This window comes from Pelophylax lessonae (genome assembly GCF_965119305.1).
Source record: "Pelophylax lessonae genome assembly, chromosome: 4".
NCBI lineage: Eukaryota > Metazoa > Chordata > Amphibia > Anura > Ranidae > Pelophylax > Pelophylax lessonae.
In genome coordinates, this window is record NC_138771.1 from 328040607 (window position 1) to 328066169 (window position 25563).

Consider the following 25563-nt stretch of genomic DNA (forward strand, 5'->3'; position numbering starts at 1 on the left):
AATAAAAAAAAATATGATGTTCAAACTTTTGACTTCTTTCTTTAATAACTACATAACACAGTACTTGTACTTTTACTTTCAGTACTTGAGTAGCAATTTTTTTTTTCAAAACTACTGGTACTTTTACTTTCAGTACTTGAGTAGCAAAATTAAAAAAAAAACTACTTGCAATACTTAAGTACAAAAAATGTTGAATACTTTAGTACTTCTACTCAAGTCACTTTTTGATCGAGCACTTCCACTTCTACTCAAGTCACTTTTTGATCGAGCACTTGTACTTTTACTCAAGTATGGGTTTCGAGTACTTTATACAACTGTGTTTATAGGTTGATGGAGGCATGACAACTCGATTACTTTAAAATCCAGAGTTGAGCGAATCCCCATAAAAATCACTGAATCAGAAAGTGCACAGGTGAATTGAGCTTTGATAATCTGCTTGTACCTTCATTTGCTTATAGGAGTGTATCAAAGCAAAATTGTCCGTTGGAACAGTTTGTGCATACTAGCATGCGTCTATACAAGTCAATCAGCAAAACCAACTGCCCTTTTAGATTTGCAGAGGAGCGGACACATTAAGTCTGGTTTATCTTCAGCCTTCTTAACACTTAATAAATTCACACGTACCACTCTGGTCTCACAGTTCTACAGGATATAGTTTAATAGCCTGCCAAAATGTTTTCTCATAGACCCTACAAACCACACTTATGTATCAGAGCACACCCAACCATTAGCTTTACCTGCACATGCTGCACACAAAACATTTGGGATGATATGTCCGTCCGAGAGCTGAAATAACTTCCCCTGTTATAAAATCTCGACAGCTATCACATCGGGTTCCATAGAGCTGCTGGTAATCTCGTGTGCAAATGTACTCTCCATTCTTGAAGAAGAAGCCGGACTTGGCCAGGTCACAGCCACAAACTGTAGTAAAGAAAGCAGAGGCAGATTTCAGTTCATGGAACATGTAAGCCTACATGTAAATGTGACCCAGATATCGAACAAGCTATTTCAATACTGTCATCAAATCCGTCCAATAAACACAACTGGATCTTTTTCTCAGACTGTAACTGATCAATACAAGTAGCAATAATTTACATTCTCCCCAAATCATAATTTACTTCCAGGAAATGATTTATCTGCCTCTTTAGCATACATGAAAAATGCATGATTTATTGATCATGCTGGCTAGACTAATGCAATAGTACCATTACAATGGAAAAAGTGAACTGCTGATTGATGTCAGTGCCCAAGTAGAGATTTATAGGGGAAGGAACTTCTACATTAATACTAAATAATGGCAATGGAACATGTTGCAAATATGTACAGTAGTTAGTTACGAGTGCCTAAAATGACCACATAAAACAATGTTGAAATACGGTATATGGGGTAATTTCTTGTATCCAAAACTATTTTGGACACTTTCTATTCATTACCAATGATTTCAAGCCCATTAATGAATTAGATGAGAGATTAAATAAACAGACAATTATTTTGGTTACCCGTGGAACAATTTTGTACTAGGTAAGCCCTATAAGACTACAGTTAAGGTGGATACACACTATACAACTTTTGTTGTTAGATTTCCTTTAGATTTACCTTCAACTATGTAGTACAAGGGCCGGCCTGGCTGCATACAAATTGAAAGTGTTTAGGTTTGACCTCATATTATATGGTTTTGGTAAATCTAAAGGAAAAAATCTAAAGAAAATTGCATAGTGTGTATCCAGCCTTAAAGCGGAAGGGAAGTTCCACTTAAAAAAAACTTCTTCCCCCTTCCTCTCCCTCTTTGGGAAGTTTTTTTGGGGGAGGGAGGGAGTGGGTACCTAGTTTTAGTAGGTACCCACTCCCACTTCCACTCCGACTGCCTGGGCACTCTTAGTGGAAGTTCTACTCCATCCTCGCCTGCAACCTTCTGGGACATGTAACAGGTTACAGGAGGCTGCGGGTCTATTTACAGAGCACAGCGTGACTCACGCATGCATAGTGGAAAGCCAGATGTGAAGCAGCAAGGAATCACAGCCAGCTTCCCTTAGTAAACATGCCGGCACAAGGGACCCGAAAACCTGAAGAAGCAGCCCGGGTGAGGATAGTGCTGGATCCTTGGACAGGTAAGTGTCTTTTTTAAAAACCTTTTTTTTTTTTTTTTTTTTTTTTTTTAAAGACTGAAGATCCTCTTTAAATCCAAACCTACCACTTCCTACAACACTGCCCCATTCCAAAACCTGCTGTCTTTATAACCTGGGCTATGCAAAGGAGCCACCAAGACATCTCCTTGTTACAGCCACTAATAGAAACAATGTGAGCATCTCTTTGCATTGAACTTGGCTACAACTGTTATGGGCAGCTGATAGGCTTATCCAGTCATTTTTTATTTCTACTGTACAAAACCTGCAAAGTGAAAAAAACTATTCTCAAATAATATACTACTACGATAACCATCCCCATCCCTCATTACCATTTTCTTCCTGTTTTTGTTTGTACATGAAAATGTTTGTTACGTAGATTTTATTTTAATATATTGGTCTAGCGTTGTAATAAAACTACAAATTATTTTAAAACCTTTATTTGACTTTGTATATCACTTCACCTTGCTCTCTGCTTTTGTCTTTTTTTTTCTTTCCGCCTTTAAAATATATAAAAGAATCAATTATTTTTGGAACACAGTAACACCCAAAAAAAAAAAAAAAATATATGTATTGTTTCAGCTTAATTCTCTATGGACCTATAAGTGCAATATAAAAATTGATCTGGCCCATACGCAGTAAACAGCTACATGACTAAAGTGGTTTACAATGTAATTAATACATCAGTTTATTATTTGATTGTCACTAAAGATGTTCAAATTATAACACTTGTAAAAAAAAAAAAACATGCTTTTAGTAGCTTCTTCCATTGGCGTTATTGCACGTTTGGCCACGTTGGCTTTTAGCAGCGTTTTTCTGCCTCCATTCAAAATCAATGGTTGCCTAGGAGCCATCTTTGATACGGCTTTCAGCCCATTGATTTCATTTGAATGGAAGTCGCATCACAAGTCTGATCAGGATGATCCGACTTGTGATGAGACTTGCGCTCTGAGGATCTTGAGGGGGAACTCCACGCCAAAATGGGAAAAAACAGTGTGGGGGTCCCCCCCAAAATCCATACCAGACCCTTATCCAAGCATGCAGCCAGCCAGGTCAGGAAAGGGGAGGGAACGAGCGAGCGGCAGAGAAGACCATAGTGGAGAAGACCATAGCAGAGAAGACGGGAGGAAGATTTTTAATAAAGAACTTATCAAAACGTCTCCTCTCATTATTTACATACACTGCGCATACCCATTCACATAGGGAGGGAGTCCGGGATCTGGGGGGCCCCCTTGTTAAAGGGGGCTTCCAGATTCTGATAAGCCCCCTGCCCGCAGACCCCCACAACCACTGCCCAGGGTGGTCGGGAAGAGGCCCTCATCAACATGGGGACAAGGTGCTTTGGGGTTGGTGGGTGCAGAGCTCCCCCTGCCCCAAAGCACCCACCGCCCCATGTTGAGGGTGTGTGGCCTGGTATGGTCCGGGGGGGGGGCGCTCACTCGTCCCCTCCCCTTTCCTGACCTGCATGCTTGGATAAGGGTCTGGTATGGATCTTGGGGGGGACCCCACACAGTTTTTTCGGCATGGGGCTCCCCTCAAATCCATACCAGACCCAAAGGGCCTGGTTTGGAACCTGGGGGGGGGGGGGGGGCATGCCATTTATTTCCCATTTTGGCATGGAATTCCCCCTCAGGATCCTCAGAGCGCAAGGCGCACCACAAGTCAGATCATTCTGATCCGATTTGTGATGCGACTTCCATTCAAATCAATAGGCTCCCATAGGGAACCATTGATTTTCACAAAAAAACGTATAAAGTGGCTTAACGCTGTATAAGCAACGTTAATCCGCCTTTAGCAGCGTCAGAGGTTTTTACAGCCTAACGCTGCTGCTCCAGAATGCACAGGCCCTGGGTTTTTCCTGCCGCTTAAAAACGCCTATGCCACTTGGAGCTCCTAAAAGCCTGTGTGTGCATGAGGCCATAGAATAACATGGAGGGGCATTTTAAAGCTGCAAAAAAAAAAACGTCTGACGCTCCTAAAAGCAGCTGCAAAAACGCCCTGTGTGTATGGGGCCTAAGGCTTGTAAGCTGATCACAATATGTCTTAGTAGGTTAAAAGAGGTAAACCATAATGATTTCTGATTGGTTGCTATGTTGCTACATAAATCAATGTATACATTAAAAATAGGAGTTGAACCTTCATGCAGTTCTTGACTAGGAGTGAACCGCTCATTTGGTCAGCATCATTCAAATGATCATTTGATGCAACTAAACTGATTAGATCTATTTCAAATCGGACAACAAAAGATCATCTATTGGATTGATTTCGAGAGCTCTTCATTGGCTTTGACTTTGCTGCTTTTATTTTGGGTTGCGTCATTTGATATTCTGATTGATAGTAAATCATTTGTTTATCATTGCTCGTACCTAGATTAATCACAAATATGCGCTGTGAAAGGAGCGGTATAACGCATTGTTTACTTTTTTTTTTTTTAACCTAATTGAAATGTGATCAAACGGCATTTCATTCATCTTCATGCACCGCAGTGCTTTGCAATATGGTGTAGTGTGCTCAGGGCTGAGGGGCAAATGGGGGATTTAATCTAGGGGGCAGTTCTGTGCTGGGGGGGGGGGGGGAGGGGAAATTTATGCTTAGGGGGTAAGCATGCAGATTAGTGCTTAGTGCTTTTGTGGGGAGATTTTTGCTGACACATAATGCTCATAAATCTTGGTGGGGGGGGGCACAGTTTGGCATGTTTGCCCTGGACTCTAGATGACCTTGTCCTGGCACGGAGTGTGCTGCAACATGCTATGCCCCAGAGTGATGTGAGCTGAACTCACAGGACTCAAGGCAAATCTCCTTATCTATGTGTTGGGACTGTTTTGGGTAAGGCTGACCAATGCAGGCCCGATGCATGCAGTGTAAATGGGCCCTCACTGTAACACCCAGTTTCAAGGTACAGTATTCTTGAGAAAGAAAATGATAATTTAAACACAAAATGTAAAAGATTTGACATCAGAAAGCTGAAATTGGACCAGTTTATGCACTTCAATGATTCAGTCTGTTCTGTGCACCGCCTCACTGAACAACCAGACTTGGGTTAATGAAGAGCTGTAGTCTAACAGAAAAGGTCACTGTTTCAAACTGAGAAGCTGTTGCTATCACTAGACAGAATCAATTAACATGTTTAGCGACTTTCCTTTCAGCCTAGGATTCAAAACTCTGAAAAAAAAAACTTTTTTCCTCCTGTACAACCAAAGCAGCTGTTAACACGGCAGTCAAAACAGAAAAATATTGTAATTTTTAAAGATTAAAAAAAAAAAAACTGCCACCTCTGCTGCAATACTCTCTTTCAATTCAACGTTGTCCCCCACAGTGCTTCTTGTTGCCACACAATGTTCTCTGTCTACTGCTGGCCATCATTCAACCCTCTGATCCTAGCATGTCACGTACCTGCCCCCAGTCTGTGATTGGACAGTAAAAGTGACAAAGTGCGGTGATGATCTCATCTCTCTGTCACTTTGTTTTCTCCTCCTATCAGTACATCAGCTGATCGGCTTTCTGTGCTACTTCTTCCTTTTCCTACTCTGGGGTCAAGAGGATGATACCAAGTAAAATAGAGTTTTTCACTATGCTTGCTTTTAAAAAAAAATACTTTTAAAGGATAAACTCATGTTCAGGAACATGTTACATGTTTCACCCATTTTTAGGGTGGAACATGTAACATGTTCCTGAAGCCACTCCCCGATCCCCGCATTTCCTGTGACAGCAGGCCGGGGATCTTCTCCCTGTACCTGCTGTCACTATTTAAAAAAAACACAGCCATGCTTGGCTCCGCCCACACGGTCGCACCAATCATTCACCGAGTTCTGTGAATGAATGAACTACAAGTACCATTACCCTTTGCGGTTGTCAGCTTGTAGATCTCAATAAACTACCACGTCACTGTTGAGCACTCTAGGTAGCTAACTGATTCTTCCTGTCTTTGTGAAACTACCTGCTCATACGATGTACGGACAGACAGCTTACACTGACAGTCTGTAGGAGTCTTCCATGCCACATGCAATCAGCTGAACACGGATGCAATGCTTTCCAGGCTCCTACAAAAAATAAATAAATGCACATTTTATTAAATGCGTGCCTAGGGGGCATTTATAACTGTGGGGGGATGTGCTTGCTGAATGAACACAGAGACTTGTGTTCTTAAATAAGAAAAACACAGGATCCCTGTGTTCATAACTGACAGAACAGCGGTCTGCCGTGTTTGCAATGGCAGACCACTGTTCTGTCTCCACGGGGAGCGATTGCAAGTGCCTGGCGGTAATTGCGGCCACCAGACCCGCTGACTGGCTCCCCCTGTAGCCAATCAACGCGTGCGCGTGCCCCCACTAGCAGTCCCACGAAACGACTTACAGTTACATCATTTCACAGGACAGAGCTGACCTACCGCAGTATAAAATCCAAAGGTGGGACCGCACACAAAGCAATTGTTGAAGTCATTAAATTTCTTTATTCCTCATAGGTGAATTTATACAGATAGTGCAAAACAGACATGCCAGGTTGACGCGTTTCACAATACAAACGATCGCTTACTCATATGTATATGTACTGCTGGCGGTCAGCAAGTGGTTAAAGTAACGCAGTGCCGTATTGGCCTGGTCAGGAAGGGAGTAAAACCTTCTGGAGCTGAAGTGGTTAAACAAGCCGGCACTAGTTGAAGCTTTCACAAAGCTAAAGGAAGCTACGTTTGTTTTTCAAATAAGATATAAAGAAGAATCAGCGCTTTGAAAAAGTCACATGTTTTTGTGACGCAACGCATCAGGGAAAGCCGTGGTGACGTAATTTCCGGTCCACGGCCGAGACCGGAAGCAGAGGAACAGACAGCAAACAGCGGGACTCTGTATTACGATCCATGCTGATTTTATACTACATCCTAAGTGTAAGTGCGATTTACTTGATTTAATAAAAAGCTGTTTTTACATACTACACTATGAGGGTCCCCTTTATCCTTTTTCTCTGAGAAACGAATATTCCAGGAAGCATATGATTATCCCTGTTTCCGGAGGCCATTAGAAAATACACCATCCTATCCAGCACATTCAGTATTTCAGGAAGCATAAGGTTATCCCTGCACATCGGAGGCCATTAGAAAGAAATACATTGCCTCATCCATCCATCCATTCAGTACATCCAGTACACATAGATTGGAGGAGTTTGATCGATCTGAGATTGGAGTAAGAGGGTCTGCAGGTTGACCACATACACCTGAAAACGCTCATTTGAGTGTTAATGGAGGTGAGCGGCCATTACACACTTGTGTGGATCTCCTAGCTCACGAAAGTTTCCTGCACTGGGTTGCCACTTGAAGCACTTTTTTCTTCACCTCACTTTATGAACTTTATATGGACATTTATTCATTAATTTTTATTATCACCACCCCCTGGTTCCTTTGGGGTACAAGAATTGTTCACATATGATTTAATCACCTAGCTTGTTTACAAAGCGACACCTTCTGCATTGGACATTATTTCTTTCTTCTTTGTATTTTTTATTGATTATCAGCCGATTCTATTTGCACCTTTACTATTCATTTCTGCACCACTTTTCTTCACCCTATTTGCTTAGGGGTTCACTTTTCAGAGGACGCTTGTCCCACGTTCTTTTTATTTGATTTGTTTCACATATTATTGGTGTTTCCTCACTTCACACACTGATTGTGATTGTGATTTACTGCATAGCGGTTCACTTTTCAGAGGGCACCTATTTGATATTTTCTCATCATCTTGTATTTTCTACCTTTCCCTCTTTATATTGTGTATATACTTATTATTTATCACCTAGTTTGTTGAGCAAGTGTATTTTGACATCCTTCAATTTTAGCCATCATTTCTGATTAGGTTTATTTTGGTTCATCCAGCAGGGACATCTTGCGCTGCTTCTTCTTTATATCTTATTTGACTCTTTATGTGGTGACACTAAGGAATTAGTGGCAGGGTCCGGGTGCTCCAATTGTACTGTTGTCTCCTCTAAGTTCCCCCCTCTATTTCTAGTGGTAGCGCATAGATTTATTCCTCTTTATTTACGTTTGTTTTTCAGTTCACAGCAGCTCAGCAATGATATTCTAAGGAGAAGTAAAGACTAAGGGTCCATTCACACTAGCGCGACTTGTCAGGTGACTTGGTCGCCTGACAAGTCGCGGTCGGTCACTCGCCATTGAATAGTACAGGACCCGTTCTAATAGGAGCGACACAAGTCGCTCCGACTTAGAAAAAGGGTCCTGTACTACTTTGGGGCGACCTGGAGGCGACTTGCATTGACTTCAATTATATGAAGTCCATGCAAGTCGCGCCAAGGTCACGGGGCACGCTGTGCCCCGCGACTTCACAGGTCGCCCCACAAAATCCTGTTGCGGCAGTGTGAATGGGCTGTAAACACGACTAAAAAAGCGCTGCTGGCGCATGTGTGGGTAAACACTGATGCAGAAGCCATGGACGTTTACCCAAGCACAGTCACACACAGCCAATCATTAGTACTGGGGGTTGTACACAGCCCGTGTGACTCCATGAGTACCGGCAAGTGCCACGAACTTTACACCTCCACACACAGGAGCGGTAAAGTGTCCATGAACAAGAGGCCTTCCAGGCATGGAAACATTTTATAAGACCACATTAACATAGGTGCCAGTGAGATTCAGTGGGAAAAAATATACGCTTTCTTAGTCAGAAAGGACTGAAGTGTTTGAAATACATAGATAATGGGGTTATATGGCCACTAGATATAAAGAGCTCTAACCGGAATTGAAGTCTAATGTAATTTCCCTTGCATTGGTTTTGTACATCCGAAACAAACGGTATCATTCCCTATTCTACACTCCACAGCTGTCTGTATCCTGTGCGGTGAAGATCTGAAATACGGCTAAGCTACAGTGCAAATCTCAAGGGGTTAATAGTATATATACTTTAAAATCAATAAAAGCCTATAAAGCAAAGAATGGTTAGTGATGTATATGAAAGATTACAGCTCCTTGAAGCTATAAAGTGAGGGGAGCATACAGTGCAGATCAGCCAGGATTTAGTGCTTACTAGTGTTTGGCAGCAATAGCCAGGGTGGGTGCAATTCCCAAATACGCTCCATTCCATCACAGGGCTGTGTGCTGCCTGCATCAAAGAGACCAGCAAACCTGCCTCAGCGGCAAGTCAAATCATTAGGCTTTTGTTCTACATCAATCCCGTTCGCTGTGTCATTTAATTAATCTGACTCGCAAAGTAGAAAAATCTTTGTGATATTCCAGGCTATGATCATAATGACACAGACTAAATGATAAACTGTTTTAATTCATCGTTATCGAAATTAAGCAGTACTTTCCTTATGGTTTAATTATGCCCCGGAGTTAGCAAGAGAGAGTTATAGCCAGATTACTGCACATCTGTCTAGCAACAAAATGTTTCATTAACTGTCATACAACACCACTACTTCATTCTTTTACTACGGTAGGAAGAAAGCAGTATCACAGTTAGCCCTTGCTCACATTGGAGAGACTTGTCATGCGATTTGACAGGTTAAATCGCATAAAAAGTCAAACCCTGTTGTCGGCAATGGCCATGTTCAAATGGATGCGACGCCGACTTTGCGGTGCCGCATCGATTTGAAAAAGTAGTTCCTGGCAATTTCAGGTGATTTGCATAGACGTCTGTGCATGAAGCCGCAGCAGATGTCTTCAAAGTCGCACTAACATGCGATTTCAGATGAAGTCGCACAATTTCAAAGCCACATTGAATGTGAACGAGGGCCAATCCTTGTACAAACAGGCTTCGCCTTGTATAAGAGTAGTGTAAACAGCAAAAAAAAAACCTTTAGCAAGCTTTTAGCAACAGTTTTGAATCCTTTAAAGCAAACAGCTGCAGTATGTGAATCTTATGGCCTGTAATATTTTACAGTTTACCAATTTTTAGATGTGGTGGCATTATTTTCATTTTTCCTTTATTTTCACCTGGTGATCTGGCCAGTAAGTCTGTTCTTTTTCAACTTCATTTAAAAGACTAAGCTATCCAGCAAACGTGTCAGTTAGAGGGTTGAGACAAACCATAGAACAATGACAGGGGTGCATACAATGGTCAGCTTTTATTTATTTATGTAAAAACTTTATTCCAAAAGGTAAAAAAAAATAAAATAAAAAAGCTGCTGTAACTAATTACTTATTATAATTATGGTGTGCGGTTGTTTTTCCAGGGGTTGGGCTTGGCCCCTTAGTTCAGTGAAGGGAACTCTTAAGGCGCCAGCATAACAAGACATTTTGTACAATTTCATGCTCTCAACTTTGTGGAAACAGTTTGGGGATGACGAAGTCTATGACGCAACGCATACGGGGGAGGAGCCTGCACGTCATCACGCTGATTCCCGGAGGTAGCAGGAAGTGCTGTAATGCTCTGAATGCTTTGGAAGTCCGCACTGCTTAAGTGCTTGGCAATGTAAGTGTGATTTCATCTTCTGCATCAATAAATAGCCTTTATAAGACAGAGAGCACTAGATCTTCCTTTTATTTTTCCACACCGAACACCTTATACATCTGGAGAGAGTATCTGGAGGCGGTGATAGGAGAGCACACCAGGCGACTGTGATTTACCCAGAATGTGTTTGACTCTCAGGAGTCTGTCTTTGAGGTGAGCTGCTAACCTTACACTTGGCACTAGGATCACTAGGAGTGAAGCATGCAGCACCTTTGATCACATTCACAGATGAAGATTTCAGATATTACTGTGTCACTTAATTTTCACAGTGTTTTGGGACTTTATGTTATCACGGTTCACGTTTTGATTTGATAATATTTCTTTGATTGGAGAAGATTTGGTCACTTCATCAATTGATTTATTTATCACTTAGTAATTGTTTTTGTTCACTTAGCGCAGAAATAATTTTTATTCAGTTTGGGGATGGCCCCTTCCTGTTCCTAAGTGACTGCACAAATCAAGGTCCATAAAGACATGAATGAGTGAATTTAGGGGTGGAGGAACTTGACTGGCCTGCACAGAGTCCTGACCTCAACCCGATAGCACATCTTTGGGATGAATTAGTGCAGAGACTGCGAGCCAGGCCTTCTCGCCCAACCATCAGTGCCTGACCTCACAAATACACTTCTGGAAGAATGGCCAAACATTCCCATAGACACATTCCTAAACCTTGTGGACAGCCTTCCCAGAAGAGTTGAAGCTTGATATAGCCGCAAAAGGTGGACCAACTCAATATTCAACCCTACGGACTAAGACTGGGATACCAATAAACTTCATGCACGTGTAAAGGTAGGCGTCCCAATACTTTTAACAATATAATATATGAGGCCTCACAAAAGTGTGGGTCTTTATCCATGAGGCCGCATATCTGGGTACTTCTCTTTGTGCTTGGAGCACAGTGCACAATGCCCTCCCAGCACAGAAACTGGGCTCTCACCAAGAGCCATGGGCTTTGTACTAAAGTTCAGGACCAAGGTCTTCTGTTTAAAAAAAAAAAAAAAGGGACCCAGGACTCCTAATTCCAGGTCATCTGATCATGTGTAACGCATTCATTTAAAACTAAGATCAGTACCCAGGTCTTCTATTATATAAAAAAAAAAAAAAAGAAGATTAGGACCCAGGACTCCCGAGTCCCGGTCACCTGATCGCTGTGGTAGCCTCTGATAGGCCATCAAAGTGATCAGTCACTGTAAAACCTGTCCCTGAATATCTGACAAGCTTGACAGACATTTTTTCTTGCACTTTTAAAGCAGATATAATAAAATTTGTTTGAGAGAGCCCAACCCCAGGGATTTGAAAAAAAAAAAAAAATCACCCTTGCAGTGAAACCCCCAAACTACAAAATGCTCTTTATGTTTAGGGGGTACAGTGCAGGCTGTGTTACTTACTGGATTCCCCGCTCCAGCTAGCTCCAGTGCTCTCCTCCTTTGCCCAAAGCTCAGGTCTGTGGACAGAGCCTCAGCATCATCACATATACTGTAATAAAGGGATAATAACCCTGTATTCTTCGTGGAGGAACAGAAATGTGACGATGTCTGTTCACAGTTTACAGAAGTGGTAGTGGGAGACTGGTCACACCACTGCAGGGACCCTTCTGGAGTGTGAAAAAAATAATATTTAACACGTACAGTGGAGGAGGGGACCCCCACAGTAAGGGTGGATTTTTTTTCTTGAATTGGACTTCAATGCCTCGTACACACGCATCGATTATTGGCTGGGAATTTTCGGCCAACGTCCGATCGGCCGATTTTCGGCTTGTTAGTATGATGCTTTCGACAACCGACTCCGACTTTTCGGCCGAATAAAATCTGGTGTGCAGGCTATAAAATTTTTGTTGGCCGTCAACACAACGGCCGATTTTCCGTCAGTCAGTACAGATTTCGGCAGACAAAAATCAGATGAGCAAGACTGGGCATGCTCAGAGAAGAAAAAACACACAGAAAGTAAACCAGCACATGACATCACTTATGAAGTAGATTTTTGTTGGCCGAGAAAATTTGTGTGCAGTCTAGACACATTCCAACCAACAAAACACCACTCTGGACAAAAGTGGGACGATCGGTCGGCCGATAATCGTTGCGTGTGTACGAGGCATAAGGCTGGGTTCACACATATGTGAGTTGGATGGGGCAATACAGGCAAGTGTGACTGGCTCTCAATGGAGCCGGTTCACACAGGTTTGGTGTGTATTTAGGTCCAGTTCAGGTGCGAATTTAGGCAAAAATGTGGACCTGAATAGCACCTGAACAGGTAAACAGACACGCACTGGACACCAGGCATGAACCCTCGGCCGCATTTGTGTGAACCTGGCCTGTTAGAACAAAAGGCAGCAAAGAGGAGACATCCATTGTTGGGGTTTACATGCACTTTCTCTGCTGCTCTCCCCAGCTACAATATATCTTGTGTTTTACCTCTTCGGTCACTCCGATACGGAGTAGCATGAGACTTATGCCCACTTGGGGATGCACAGGTGTTCCATTAAGCTGCAAGCAGGCAGTTCCATTCATCTCAACTGTGTATCAAAAAGGCTGCATGGGCACAGCCACTGCTCTCAATTTGACACTAGTATGTGTCCCCAAGAGCACACAGTCTGCGTTTGGGGCCACACACCCACACTCGCATTGGCTGTTAAATGGGAGCATCGGCTGTGTCCGTGTAGTTGCTGCTCCTGAATGACATGAATGGGACTACCTGCATGCAGATTCATTGTACACCTGTGCATCCCCGTGTGGGCAACACTATACTAAATTACACATGTAAAAGAGCCCATACTCTTCCTTTCACATGAAATCACTGGTAATGGCTTCTCAGACTCCCAGCACAGTTACATGGGGGTAGAAATAGAGTCCTCGGCCTTGTAGCTCCAAGTCACAACTTCATGCTTCCATAGGGCTACCCTTCATTGCCATTCCCATTCCCATCTGCATCCTCCAAACACCACCCATGTAAAACGTCCATCCATACAATTCACTTTCCAGGACTGCCAGCCAAGTAGACATGTCAAGGCCCCTTAACACCTTTCTAAAACTATAATGTCTACTTTAACTTAACTACTTAAATGTACTATATTACAATTAAATGCTTTTTATCTGCAGGACCCTAAGGCTGGCCATACATGTTCAATAGTCTTGCACAATTTTCCTTTAGATCAACCAAAGACCATATAATATGAGGTCAAAACGAATGCCTCGTACACACGCAACGATAGTTGGCCGTGAATTTTCAGCCAACATCCGATCGGCCGATTTTCGGCTGGTTGGTATGATGCTTCCGACAACCGACTCCGACTTTTCGGCCGAACAAAATCTGGTGTGCATGCTATAAAATTTTTGTTGGCCGTCAACAGAATGGCTGATTTTTCGTCAGTCAGTACAGATTTCGGCAGACAAAAATCAGATGAGCAAGACTGGGCATGCTCAGAGAAGAAAAAACACACGGAAAGTAAACCAGCACATGACATCACTTCTGAAGTTGGTTTTTGTTGGCCGATAAAATTTGTGTGCAGTCTAGAGCACATTTCAACCAACACAACAACACTGGACAAAAGACGGCCGATCGGTCGGCCGATAATCGTTGCGTGTGTACGAGGCTTAAACAACTTTCAATTGTATCCAATTAGGCAGGCCCTTTTACTACATAGTTTAAGGTAAATCCAAAGGAAAATTGTACAAGAAAATTAAACATGTATGGCCAGCCTTAGCGAATTTTTTTTGCATAAATTTGTTAGAACTGATTTTAGGTTTATAGGTAAGGTCACAAGGATGGCATTTAAAGAAAACAATTATGTTCTCTTAAATAACTTCTTCAGGTGGCAGTGGTATTGATTGTCAGTCACAAAGCTATTGAATGTAATCAGTACTTTCATTGATTCTGAGCCACAGTGTTCCTTATAAATGCTAAAAGATCTGGCGAGTTACAGTCAGTGCTGTAGAAGCAGCCAGCAAAGCACTATTTCAATTAACACGTAATGGGACCTAATATCAAGCCTAACGCACAGAATGAAAAGGGATGTTGAGATAGACACCTAACTGGTAAAAATTTCCCTTTCTGCACATTCTCATCCATTATTCCTCACCGTACATTAATACATAACTTTTATAGCACATGAGTACCTGGTTATGTACATAATGATGTGAGTCATAGTGTAAACTAGTAAAGGTCTAAGCATCTCTGCAATCCATATGCTAGCTCCTCTGGATTTTATGAAGAGCAGTACACAGTAATGAGACCAAATGCCTGCTGAGCTGACAGGTTTATGTGATTTTGCAATAAAAGTCTCTAATTCACTTTATTTTCCCTGTCAGCGATACAGGGAGCGTCAATGTCATTATTAGGATGAATAAAGTAAAGGCCATAGCGGATGATCTTAAAGAACGCAAGTGTTAAGGAGGAATACACAGCCAGGGAAACTGTTTAAGGCTGAAATCCAAGCAGATATACAGAATCATCCCATTTATTCCAGATATATACTAATTGCAAATCATTAAATTTATTTTATATACAACTAGCATAGATGGAAGCTGTCCAGCTATCAGCTTTCTGTAATGTCTTGCACAGGAATCCTTAGACTATGCAACGATTGGCCTGCGTTACCGTGAGGCCGAGATCAGCGCAGTCTTGATGCACTGAGCTTGGTTTCCTTTTTTCGTTTCCAAATAGTTTTATTCAGGTATTTTTTTTGTTTTTATTTTAGGTATACAAATCCAGCACTAGGCATTTTATCTAGTAAAAGTCGCTGGTTATAAATCAGGGTACAAATTAGGGATAGACCGATTATTGGCAAGGCCGATATATCGAGGGCCGATATGCACTTTCCCCAATATATCGGTATTGGCCCCGGAACTGGCCGATATTGCCGATATTTTTGTGACGTCATTCTGCCTTCTTAGGCCGCCTCCCTCGCCTTGGACAGCCTCGTCTGGAGTGGGGACTAGTCTCGTGGGAGTGTATCACAGTCATACACCCACCCAAAGCAGCCCGGTGCCAGCCAGCCACCCACATTCACAGGCCCTGTACCAGCAAGCCACAGGCACTGTACCAGCCAGCCACCCACAGCCCCTGTACCAGCCAGCCACCCACAGCCCCTGTGCCAGCCACCCACCCACCACAGGGTGCCAGCCAGCCATCTACCACAGGGTGCCAGCCAGCCACCCACCACAGGGTGCCAGCCAGCCAGCCATCCACCACAGGGTGCCAGCCAGCCACCCACCACAGGGTGCAAGCAAGCCAGCCATTAAGCATTAAACAAAAATTAACATGTTCAGTACCAGATTTGTGTCAAAAATTGTCTTTATTTTTTCAAAACTTTAAAAGTACAAAATATCGGCCCATATCTTATGCAACACAGAAAAGTGCAATTTTTTCAATAACAGTTTATTTTTAAAAAAAAATAACTTTATTGAGATGTCACACAGACATCTCATAAAGTTCAATTGCTGCCTGCAGGATGTGAGGCAGTGGATTGCTTTGCACTGCGCTGATAAAAATTACTGCATGCAGTACTTTCAGCACACTGTGCCTGCACAACACTGCAACCCAGTGCTGTGAACCGGGCACATAGAGGACAAGGCAGTTTGTATTGTGCATGCGATGGGACTGCGCTAGAATAGCCGCCCAACGTAGCACCACTGCATGTGGTGTGAACCAGCCCTGAAGGTGGCAAGAAATGGATTGTAATTTGGCTAGTTCAGCAGGGATCCATGTGTGGCCACTACCGCTCAACAGAAATCAATCTATCAATCAACTTTATTGAACAGAACTGTTTAAAAAAGCCACTTGATCAGCAGCTGCAGCCACTGATCTGTGTATTCTGACAGCAGTGAAGTCCTCCTGACAGTGGGGAGGGTTCCCACATTCACCTCAATTGTGTGGATGGGGGGATTTGGTTCAGTTTTTTTTTTTTGTTCAGCTAAAAGCATTGACAGCACCCAGAGCTAATTCTAGCTCCACTGCTTTGCATAGTGCAGGCAGTACAGTTTGAACATATCAAGGTGAGGGCAGCATGTTGACTTTACCAGTGTGTTTTGTTTCTCTTTCATTGTGACCAAGACTGTGACCAAGCTGCATTGTTTAAAGTGATTGTAAAGTCTCATGTTTTTTTAAAAAATAACAAACACGTTATATTTACCCGCTCTGTGCAGTGGTTTTGCACACAGCAGCCCTGCTCATTTACTTCTTGGGTCCCTCTTCGGTGCTCCCGGCTCCTCCCTCACTTTGAATGCCCCCACAGTGAGCAGCTTGCTATGGGGGAACCCGAACCGAGCTGATGCTCCGTGTGTCCATTCAGACACACAGCTTTTGTTTGGCCCCTCCCTTCTCTCTCCTGATTGGCTAACTGACTTTGATTGACACCAGCAGGAGCCAATGGTGCCACTGCTGTGCCTCAGCCAATCAGGAGGGAGAGTCCCGGATGGCAGAGGGACTCATGGACATTGCTGATAGAGAATTAGGGGGTGCTGGGGGGGGGGGGGCATCTATACAAAAAAGGCTTTTTCTCTTAATGCATAGAATGGATTAGGATAAAAAAAACTTTCTGCCTACAACTCCGATACAGAAAAGTGAAGTCACCAACATGGCTATGTTTTGTGATTTTATTTCTTTTTTTTTTTTTTTAGCAAAACTATACTCCCACAAAAGCTTATGGCTCAATAACATTGATAAACGCAGAATAGCCCTGTTTTTTTGGTGTTTTTCAGCGTTTTTAAGCTTTTATCAGAGTTGGAGCTTTTTACAGCTGAAAAACGCCTCCTAAGACACACTAGTTCTGGGGTTTATTTACAGCTATAAAAACGCCCCTGCCAAAAACTGCTGATAACAGCCTACGTGTGCATGGACACATAGGATAACATGCTGGGGAGTTTACGTCTGGCGCCAAAAACAGCAGCTGTAAAATCGTCCTGTGTACATGAGGCCTAAGGAGGGGGAGATGGATTACTAGAATGACTGACAAAATTCATGTATATGTTTATAGCTGTGTATTTCGCTGTTTGCCTGGAATTCTGCTTCACACACTACATACAAATGCTAATTGATATGTCACAATATTATGGCATAAATAGCAGCAGCTATGAAAATATTTTTGATGTGTTATTTTATGATAATATGTTCTAAAACAAACATATGTTTATAACATAATTTAATATTTAATTATTCAGATTTGTCATTTGATAATAAAGCCTTTAAAGAACACGCCTATGCTTACATAGTAATTCCTATTTCACAAACTTAAATTAAAGTTCCAATTAAGCAACACACAGCAGGTAAAATAAGTATTGAACACATCAACATTTTTCCAGGTAAATATATTTCTAAAGGTGCTATTGAAATGTTCACCACATGTCGGTAACAACCCATGCAATTCATACATAAAAAGAAACAAAAACAAATAAGTTCAGAAATGAAGTTATGTGTAATAAAATGGAAAGACAAAGGAAAAAAGTATTGAACACGTTAACTGAAATGTATTTATTACTTTGTACAAAATCCTTTGTTGGTAATGACAGCTTCAAGATGCCTCCTGTATGGAGAAACTAGTCACATGCATTGCTAAGGTGTGATTTTGGCCCATTCTTCCACACAAATCTTGAAGGTTCCATGGGCCTCTTCTATGAACTGTGATCTTTAGTTCTTTCCATAGATTTTCTATTGGATTCAAGTCAGGTGATTGGCTGGGCCATTGTAGCAGCTTTATTTTTTTTTCTTTGAAACCAATTGAGAGTTTCCTTGGCTTTGTGTTTGGGATCGTTGTCTTGCTAAAATGTCAACCTTCTCTTCATCTTCATCATCCTGGTAGATGGCAGCAGATGTTTATCAAGAATGTCTTTGTACATTTTTCCATTCATCCTTCCTTCAATAACATGAAGTTTGCCGGTACCGTTTGCTGAAAAACCAGCCCCACACTATGATGTTCCCACTTCCAAACTTCACTGTTGGTATGGTGTGTTTGGGGTGATGTACAGTGCCATTTGACCTCCAAACATGGTGTGTATTATGGCATCCAAAGAATTCAATTTTGGTCTCATCTGACTAAACTAAACTCTCCCAGTATTTTACAGGCTTGTCTAAATGTTGTGCAGAAAACTTTAAATGAGCTTCAACGTGCTTTTTCTTCAGCAATGGAGTCTTGCATGGTGAGCATGCATACATGCCATGGCAGTTGAGTGCATTACTTATAGTTTTCTTTGAAACAATTGTTTCTGCTAATTCCAGGACTTTCTGAAGATCTCCACAAGTGGTCCTTGGCTTCTGGACAATTCTTCTGATTATTCTTTTCACTTCTCTGTCAGAAATCTTGCGAGAAGCACCTGATCATGGCCGGTTTATGGTGAAATGATGTTCTTTCCACTTCAAGATTATGGCCCCAACAGTGCTCACTGGAACATTCAGAAATTTAGAAATCCTTCTGTAACCAATGCCATCGGTAGGTTTTGCACCAATAGGGTTGGGGTTGCAAAGGTCTTGAGAGAGCTTTTTGCTTTTACCATCATGAGATGTTTCTTGTGTGACACCGTGGTAATGAGACACCTTTTTATAGGCCATCAGTTGAGACCGAACCAGCTGATATTATTTTGCACTGACAAGGGGCAAGATTGCTTTCTAACTACTGATAGATTGCAGCTGGTGTCTTAGCTTTGCATGACTTTTTGCACCTCCCTTTCTTCATGTGTTAAATACTTTTTCCCTTTGTCATTCCATTTGATTACATATAACTTAAATTTCTGAACGTATTTCTTTTTTTGGTTTCTTTGTATGTACTGTATGGATTGCATGGGCTGTTACCAACATGTGGTGAATATTTCATGTCAATAGCACCTTTAGAAGTATATTTACCTAGAAAAATGGTGACGTTTTAAATACCTATTTTACCTGCTGTGCGTTATTAACCACTTCAGTTCTGGAAGGTTTTACCCCCTTAATGACCAGGCCATTTTTTTGCGATATGGCACTGTGTTGTTTTAAGTGACAATTGCACATCTTGCGACGCTGTACCCAAATAAAATTGATGTCTTTATTTTCATCCCACAAATAGAGCTTTCTTTTGGTGGTATTTGATCCCCTCTGTAGTTTTTATTTTTTTGTGCTATAAGCAAAAAAGAACCACAATTTTGAAAAAAAATTTTTTTTTTTACTTTCTGCTATAAAACTTACCCAATAAAAAAATTAAAATATCAAATTTTTTCATTATTTTTAGGCAAATTTGTATTCTGCTACATATTTTTGGTAAACAAATCCTAATAAGTGTATATTGATTGGTTTGCGCAAAAGTTATAGCATCAACAAACTATGAGATACATTTATGGACTTTTTATTTTTTATTGTTTTACTAGTAATGGCGTCGATCAGCCATTTTTAGCGGGACTGCGACATTGTGGCGAACATATCTGACACTTTTTGGGGACCAGTGACACCAATACAGTGATTAGTGCTAAAAAAAATGCACTGTGACTGTATAAATTACACTGGTGAGGAAGGGGTTAACATCAGGGGAAATCAAGGGGTTAAGTGTGCTCTAGGGAGTGCTTTATAACTGGGAGGGGAATGGATGCACTAGAGGAAAAGATATGTGTTTCAGCTTAGCTAAATGGCAGACCGCTGTTCTGTCATTCTGCCAAAGGAACGGTGGGTCCCTGGTGGCCGCCGGACCCGCTGATTGGTTCCCGCTGTGTCCAACCAAAGTGGGAGAGGCGCTCTGGTGGCACGCGCATCCCCGAAATCTCATGCAGAAAATCACGTACAATGCATGTATATTTACGGCAGGCGGTCCAGAAGTGGTTAGGTGATACTAAAGGATACAATTTTGTTAATTAAAATAAAAAGGGATTTACACTGAACAAAATTATAAACCCAACACTGTTTTTGCCCCCATTTTTCATCAGCTGAACTCAAAGATCCAAGACTTTGTAGACAAAAGGCCTATTTCTCTCAAATATTGTTCACAAATCCGTGTAAATTTGTGTTAGTGAGCACTTCTCCTTTGCTGAGATAATCCATCCACCTCACAGGTGTGGCATATCAAGATGCTGATTAGACAGCATTATTATTGCACAGGTGTGCCTTAGGCTGGTCACAATAAAAGCCACTCTAAAATGTGCAGTTTTACTGTATTGGGGGGGGGGGGGGGGTCTGAAAACCAGTCAGTATCTGGAGTGACCACCATTTGCCTCCCGCAGTGCAACACATCTCCTTCACATAGAGTAGATCCGGTTGTTGATTGTGGCCTGTGGAATGTTGGTCCGCTCCTCTTCAATGACTGTGCGAAGTTGCTGGATGTTGGCAGGACCTGGAACACCCTGTCGTATAAGCCGATCCAGAGCATCCCAAACATGCTCCATGGGTGACATGTAAGTATGCTGGCCATACAAGAACTGGGATGTTTTCAGCTTCCAGGAATCGTGTACAGATCCTTGTAACATGGGGTGTGCAACTTGAGGTGATGGTCGTGGATGAATGGCACAACAATGGGCCTCAGGATCTCGTCATATCTCTGTGCATTCAAAATGCCATTAATAAAATGCACCTGTGTTCGTTGTCCGTAACATACGCCTGCCCAAACCATAACCCCACCACCACCATGGGCTGTTCGATCCACAGCATTGACATTAGCAAACCGCTCACTCACATGACGCCATACACACTGTCTGCCATCTTCCCTGTACAGTGAAAACCGGGATTCATCCATGAAGGGAACACCTCTCCAAAGTGCCAGAGGCCATAGAATGTGAGCATTTGCCCACTCAAGTCAGTTATGATGACGAACTGCAGTCAGGTCGAGACCCCGATGAAGACAAGCATACAGATGAGCTTCCCCGAGACCATTTCTGACAGTTTGTGCAGAAATTCTTTGGTTATGCAAACTGATTGTTGCAGCAGCTGTCCGGGTGGCTGGTCTCTGATGATCTTGGAGGTGAAGATGCTGGATGTGCAGGTCCTGGGCTGGTGTGGTTACACCTAGTCTGCGGTTGTGAGGCCGGTTGGATGTACTGCAAAATTCTCTGAAACGCATTTGGAGACGGCTTATGGAAGAGAAATGAACATTTAATTCACGTGCAACAGCTCTGGTGGACATTCCTGCAGTCAGCATGCTAATTGCACGCTCCCTCAAAACTTGCGACATCTGTGGCATTGTGCTGTGTGATAAAACTGCATATTTTAGAGTGGCCTTTTATTGTGGCCAGCCTAAAGCCTAGTACACACGCATCGATTATCGGCCGACCGATCGTCCGTCTTTTGTCCAGAGTGGTGTTTTGTTGGTTGGAATGTGCCTAGACTGCACACAAATTTTCTCGCCCGACAAAATTCTACTTCAGAAGTGATGTCATGTGTTGGTTTGCTTTCTTTGTGTTCTTTCTTCTCTGAGCATGCCTAGTCTTGCTCATTAGATTTTTCCCTGTCGAAATCTGTACTGACTTCACGAAAATCGGCCGTGTTTTGACGGCGGACAAAAATTTATAGCCCGCACACCAGATTTTTTTCGGCCGAAAAGTCAGAGTCGGTTGTCGGAAGCATCATACTAACAAGCCGAAAATCGGCAGATCGGTCGTCAGACGAAAATTCCCTGCCGATTTTCGACGCGTGTGTACAAAGCTTTAGGCACACCCGTGCAATAATCATGCTGTCTAATCAGCATCTTGATATGCCACACCTGTGAGGTGGATGGATTATCTCAGCAAAGAAGTGATCACTAACACAGATTTACACAGATTTGTGAACAATATTTGAGAGAAATAGGCCTTTTGTGTACAAAGTCTTAGATCTTTGAGTTCAGCTCATGAAAAATGTGGGCAAAAACAAAAGTGTTGCATTAATAATTTTGTTCAATGTATATATACATGTCTCCCACCAGTGCTGTCTGCTTTCCCCTTCTGCAGGTGCGTACTTAGCAAGCCCGGTGATAAGGATGCCACCGTGCTCAAGAACTCCTGACCCAGGCTGTGTGCTTCCATAGACACACACAGCTCCAGTAAGTCGTTTTGACTTTAGAACCACTTTAAGTTTGTAAACGAATATTGCCTATGTTATATTCCAGTGTTAATAGTCCAACTCTCTCACTGTATGTGCTGTGGCACTAAGGATGCTGAACTAATAAGACCTCTCAGCAGTGGCAGAGTCCATCATTTACTGATCATGTAATGTCTTTTTTTTACCCATTTTTTCCACAGCCATATATCTCTACATATATCTCTCTTTCAGGACTTCAGAGGGAGTGAAGACAACATGAAGTCAGGAAGTTGATTAAATCCGTAAATACTGAACTATGGCAGATGAAGGATACAATTTACACAGGGAATGCAGACCATACGTGCACCAAAAAAATGGCGCACAACTCTACATTGTACGTATAGAAAGCTGCAATTAGCTGTTATCACTGTAAGTGGTTAAAAGTGATCACAATAAACACGAACAATATGGGCTCGGATCCCCTTTAGAAATGTCTAGCTTATGCTAACTCTCTACCTTTAATACTTTTTGATTAACTGTTCAGGTAGAATTAGAGAGATAAGTAATACTGACATCAGTCGCTTTCATTTTTGCAGTTTTAGTTTTATTTTAGTGACCTGTAATGAAGTACATCCCAAGATGTACAGGCTGTTGGATTCTGGAGAAATCTTCACTGCAGGGCTGCCCTGTCCTCGTCAGGGAGCCACTGCTACGCGCAGGTGCACTGGCGCTGCAAACCGGTGAATGCCTATGCGCCTTGAATAGTTCAAGCCTACCTTGAAATAGTTAGAGGCTACCTTGGAATAGTTTGAGGCTACCAAATTGGGGCCAAATGGCCTATTTAAACACAGCAGTCACTCCAGGTAATTGCTGTGTTATCTTCAGCTCTTCCTTGTGATCCTGTGTTCCTGTATACCTGTTGTTCTTGATTATTTGACCCGCCTTCCTCTTGACCTTGCTACTTGCTGTCCGCCCTGACCTTTGGCTCGTCTGACTACTTTCTTGGTTATCCCTTGTCTGCTTCTCGGCTTCTGGACCGGAACCTGCACTCTGCCTGGCTGGGTGATCCTGGGGACTGCGACCTGGTGCTAGCTTGCAGCATAGTCCATCCCCACCATTAGGGGTTCTGGCAAAAACCAGCTAACACTTATGCCTCGTACACACGCATTGATTATTGGCTGGGTATTTTCGGCCAACGTCCGATGGGGCGATTTTCGGCTTGTTAGTATGATGCTTTCGACAACCGACTCCGACTTTTTGGCCGAAAAAAATCTGGTGTGCAGGCTATAAAATTTTTGTTGGCCGTCAACACAACGGCCGATTTTCCGTCAGTCAGTACAGATTTTGGCAGACAAAAATCTGATGAGCAAGACTGGGCATGCTCAGTGAAGAAAAAACACACGGAAAGTAAACCAGCACATGACATCACTTCTGAAGTTGGTTTTTGTTGGCCGAGAAAATTTGTGTGCAGTCTAGGCACATTCCAACCAACAAAACACCACTCTGGACAAAAGTCGGACGATCGGTCGGCCGATAATCATTGCGTCTGTACGAGGCATTAAACTCCGCACCTCAGGTGAACCCGTGTCCTTATCAGAGTACTTACCTCAGTGTCCATCCGGCATCCAGCTCTGATACCGCAGCCTTTCATCAGGTGAGAGTTTTCACTATTAGTCAGGCTCCAGCTGCCATCCTGACAGTCCTCTTCCTGCTGCTGAACGTTTTGCACTGTGAGAGTAAAACAGCTTTGGGTCTCCAGGCTCAGCTGCACTAAAGATGATCCAACAGGGCATGCCCCCTCCTGGGAAAAGATCTTTCACTGATTACACTGCCTGTAACATGATCTGTTAATGGGGGAAGAGTCACAAGATTCTCTCCCTCATTCACAGATCAGGTAGTAAAAGAACTTTTCTCAATGGAGGCGAGGGCAGGAGGTAGCGTGTTCCTTCCAGATCACCGTTTAGTAGGAAGGAGACAGGACAGCATTTTAAAAGATTCTACAGAATCCATCAGCTGCACATTGTGGGACATCCTTCATTACAGGTAAGATAACTAAATCTGTAGCAAAAAAAAGTTTAACTAAATGTCAGCTTTAACCCCTTGATGCCAATAGTACTCACTGGGATGGGACTGGACTTTTTTTCCATGGGGCTGCATATCTGCACATCTCCTGAATCATAAACAAACTAAGTGCAGCGCAATCCTTAGGCCTCTTTCACGCGGGCGTTCTGTATGTCCGTATATCACCCCATCCGTTTGCAGAAGATATATGGACATAATGCATGTCAATGGGATTGCGGATGTCAGCGGATGACCATCCGATTTGCGTCCTTTCAGTTCTGTTCCGTTTTTTGGAACGGAACAGAACCCTATTTTTCTTCCGTTTAAAAAACGGAAAGGACGCAAAATCGGATGTCAGCGGAGTCATCCGCTGACATCCGCAATCCCATAGACATACATTATGTCTGTATATCATCTGCAAACGGATGGGATGATATGCGGACATACGGACTGGATGACACAAGTGTCATCCGTGTCCGTAAAAAAAAAAAAAGTGCCGGAGCGGATCGCAATACGCTCTGTGTGAAAGAGGCCTTATAGACATTAAAAAGTATAAAGTAAATCTAATATGCTGAAGGAGAGTCCTGAAAAGTGCAGAGTGACATATATGTGAAGAGATAAAGTCCTTCTTAATAAGTGATGGAGATGAATCCCAACATTAGATGACATCCGATCCACAATAGTGTGTGAAGAAGTGTTCATAACATCCCACCACCTGTCATTCTCTGCCTCTCACCTCATATCAGAGACCCTACAGGGTCAGACAGCATATGACATCCGAACCAGTCAGCAATACACCTCCGGACCACTTCTCCACAATTATCAACATACAGGGCCAGCTGTTATCCAGACATTAGACCTCAGTGATACCAAGGGTCTTACACCAGATGGAATACTCACTCCAGGGGGCGCCTCTGTGATTTATGTAATGATAATGTAGGGAAGATCTAGTGCTCTCTGTATTACTTAACATTTGTTTATTTAAAAAGTAATGA

At 42.6% G+C, this 25563-nt stretch overlaps 1 protein-coding gene across 8 annotated transcripts in view; it reads right to left on the bottom strand.

Annotated features, from left to right (window-relative positions):
• ABLIM3 (actin binding LIM protein family member 3) overlaps nucleotides 1-25563 on the bottom strand; it is a 421965-nt gene that overhangs the window by 134426 nt on the left and 261976 nt on the right. For all 8 annotated transcript variants that reach the window (XM_082254478.1, XM_082254476.1, XM_082254475.1 and 5 more), the window contains exon 3: nucleotides 738-921. In XM_082254478.1, coding sequence (XP_082110604.1) covers nucleotides 738-921 — 184 coding nt within the window. The remainder of the gene's footprint in view (nucleotides 1-737; nucleotides 922-25563) is intronic.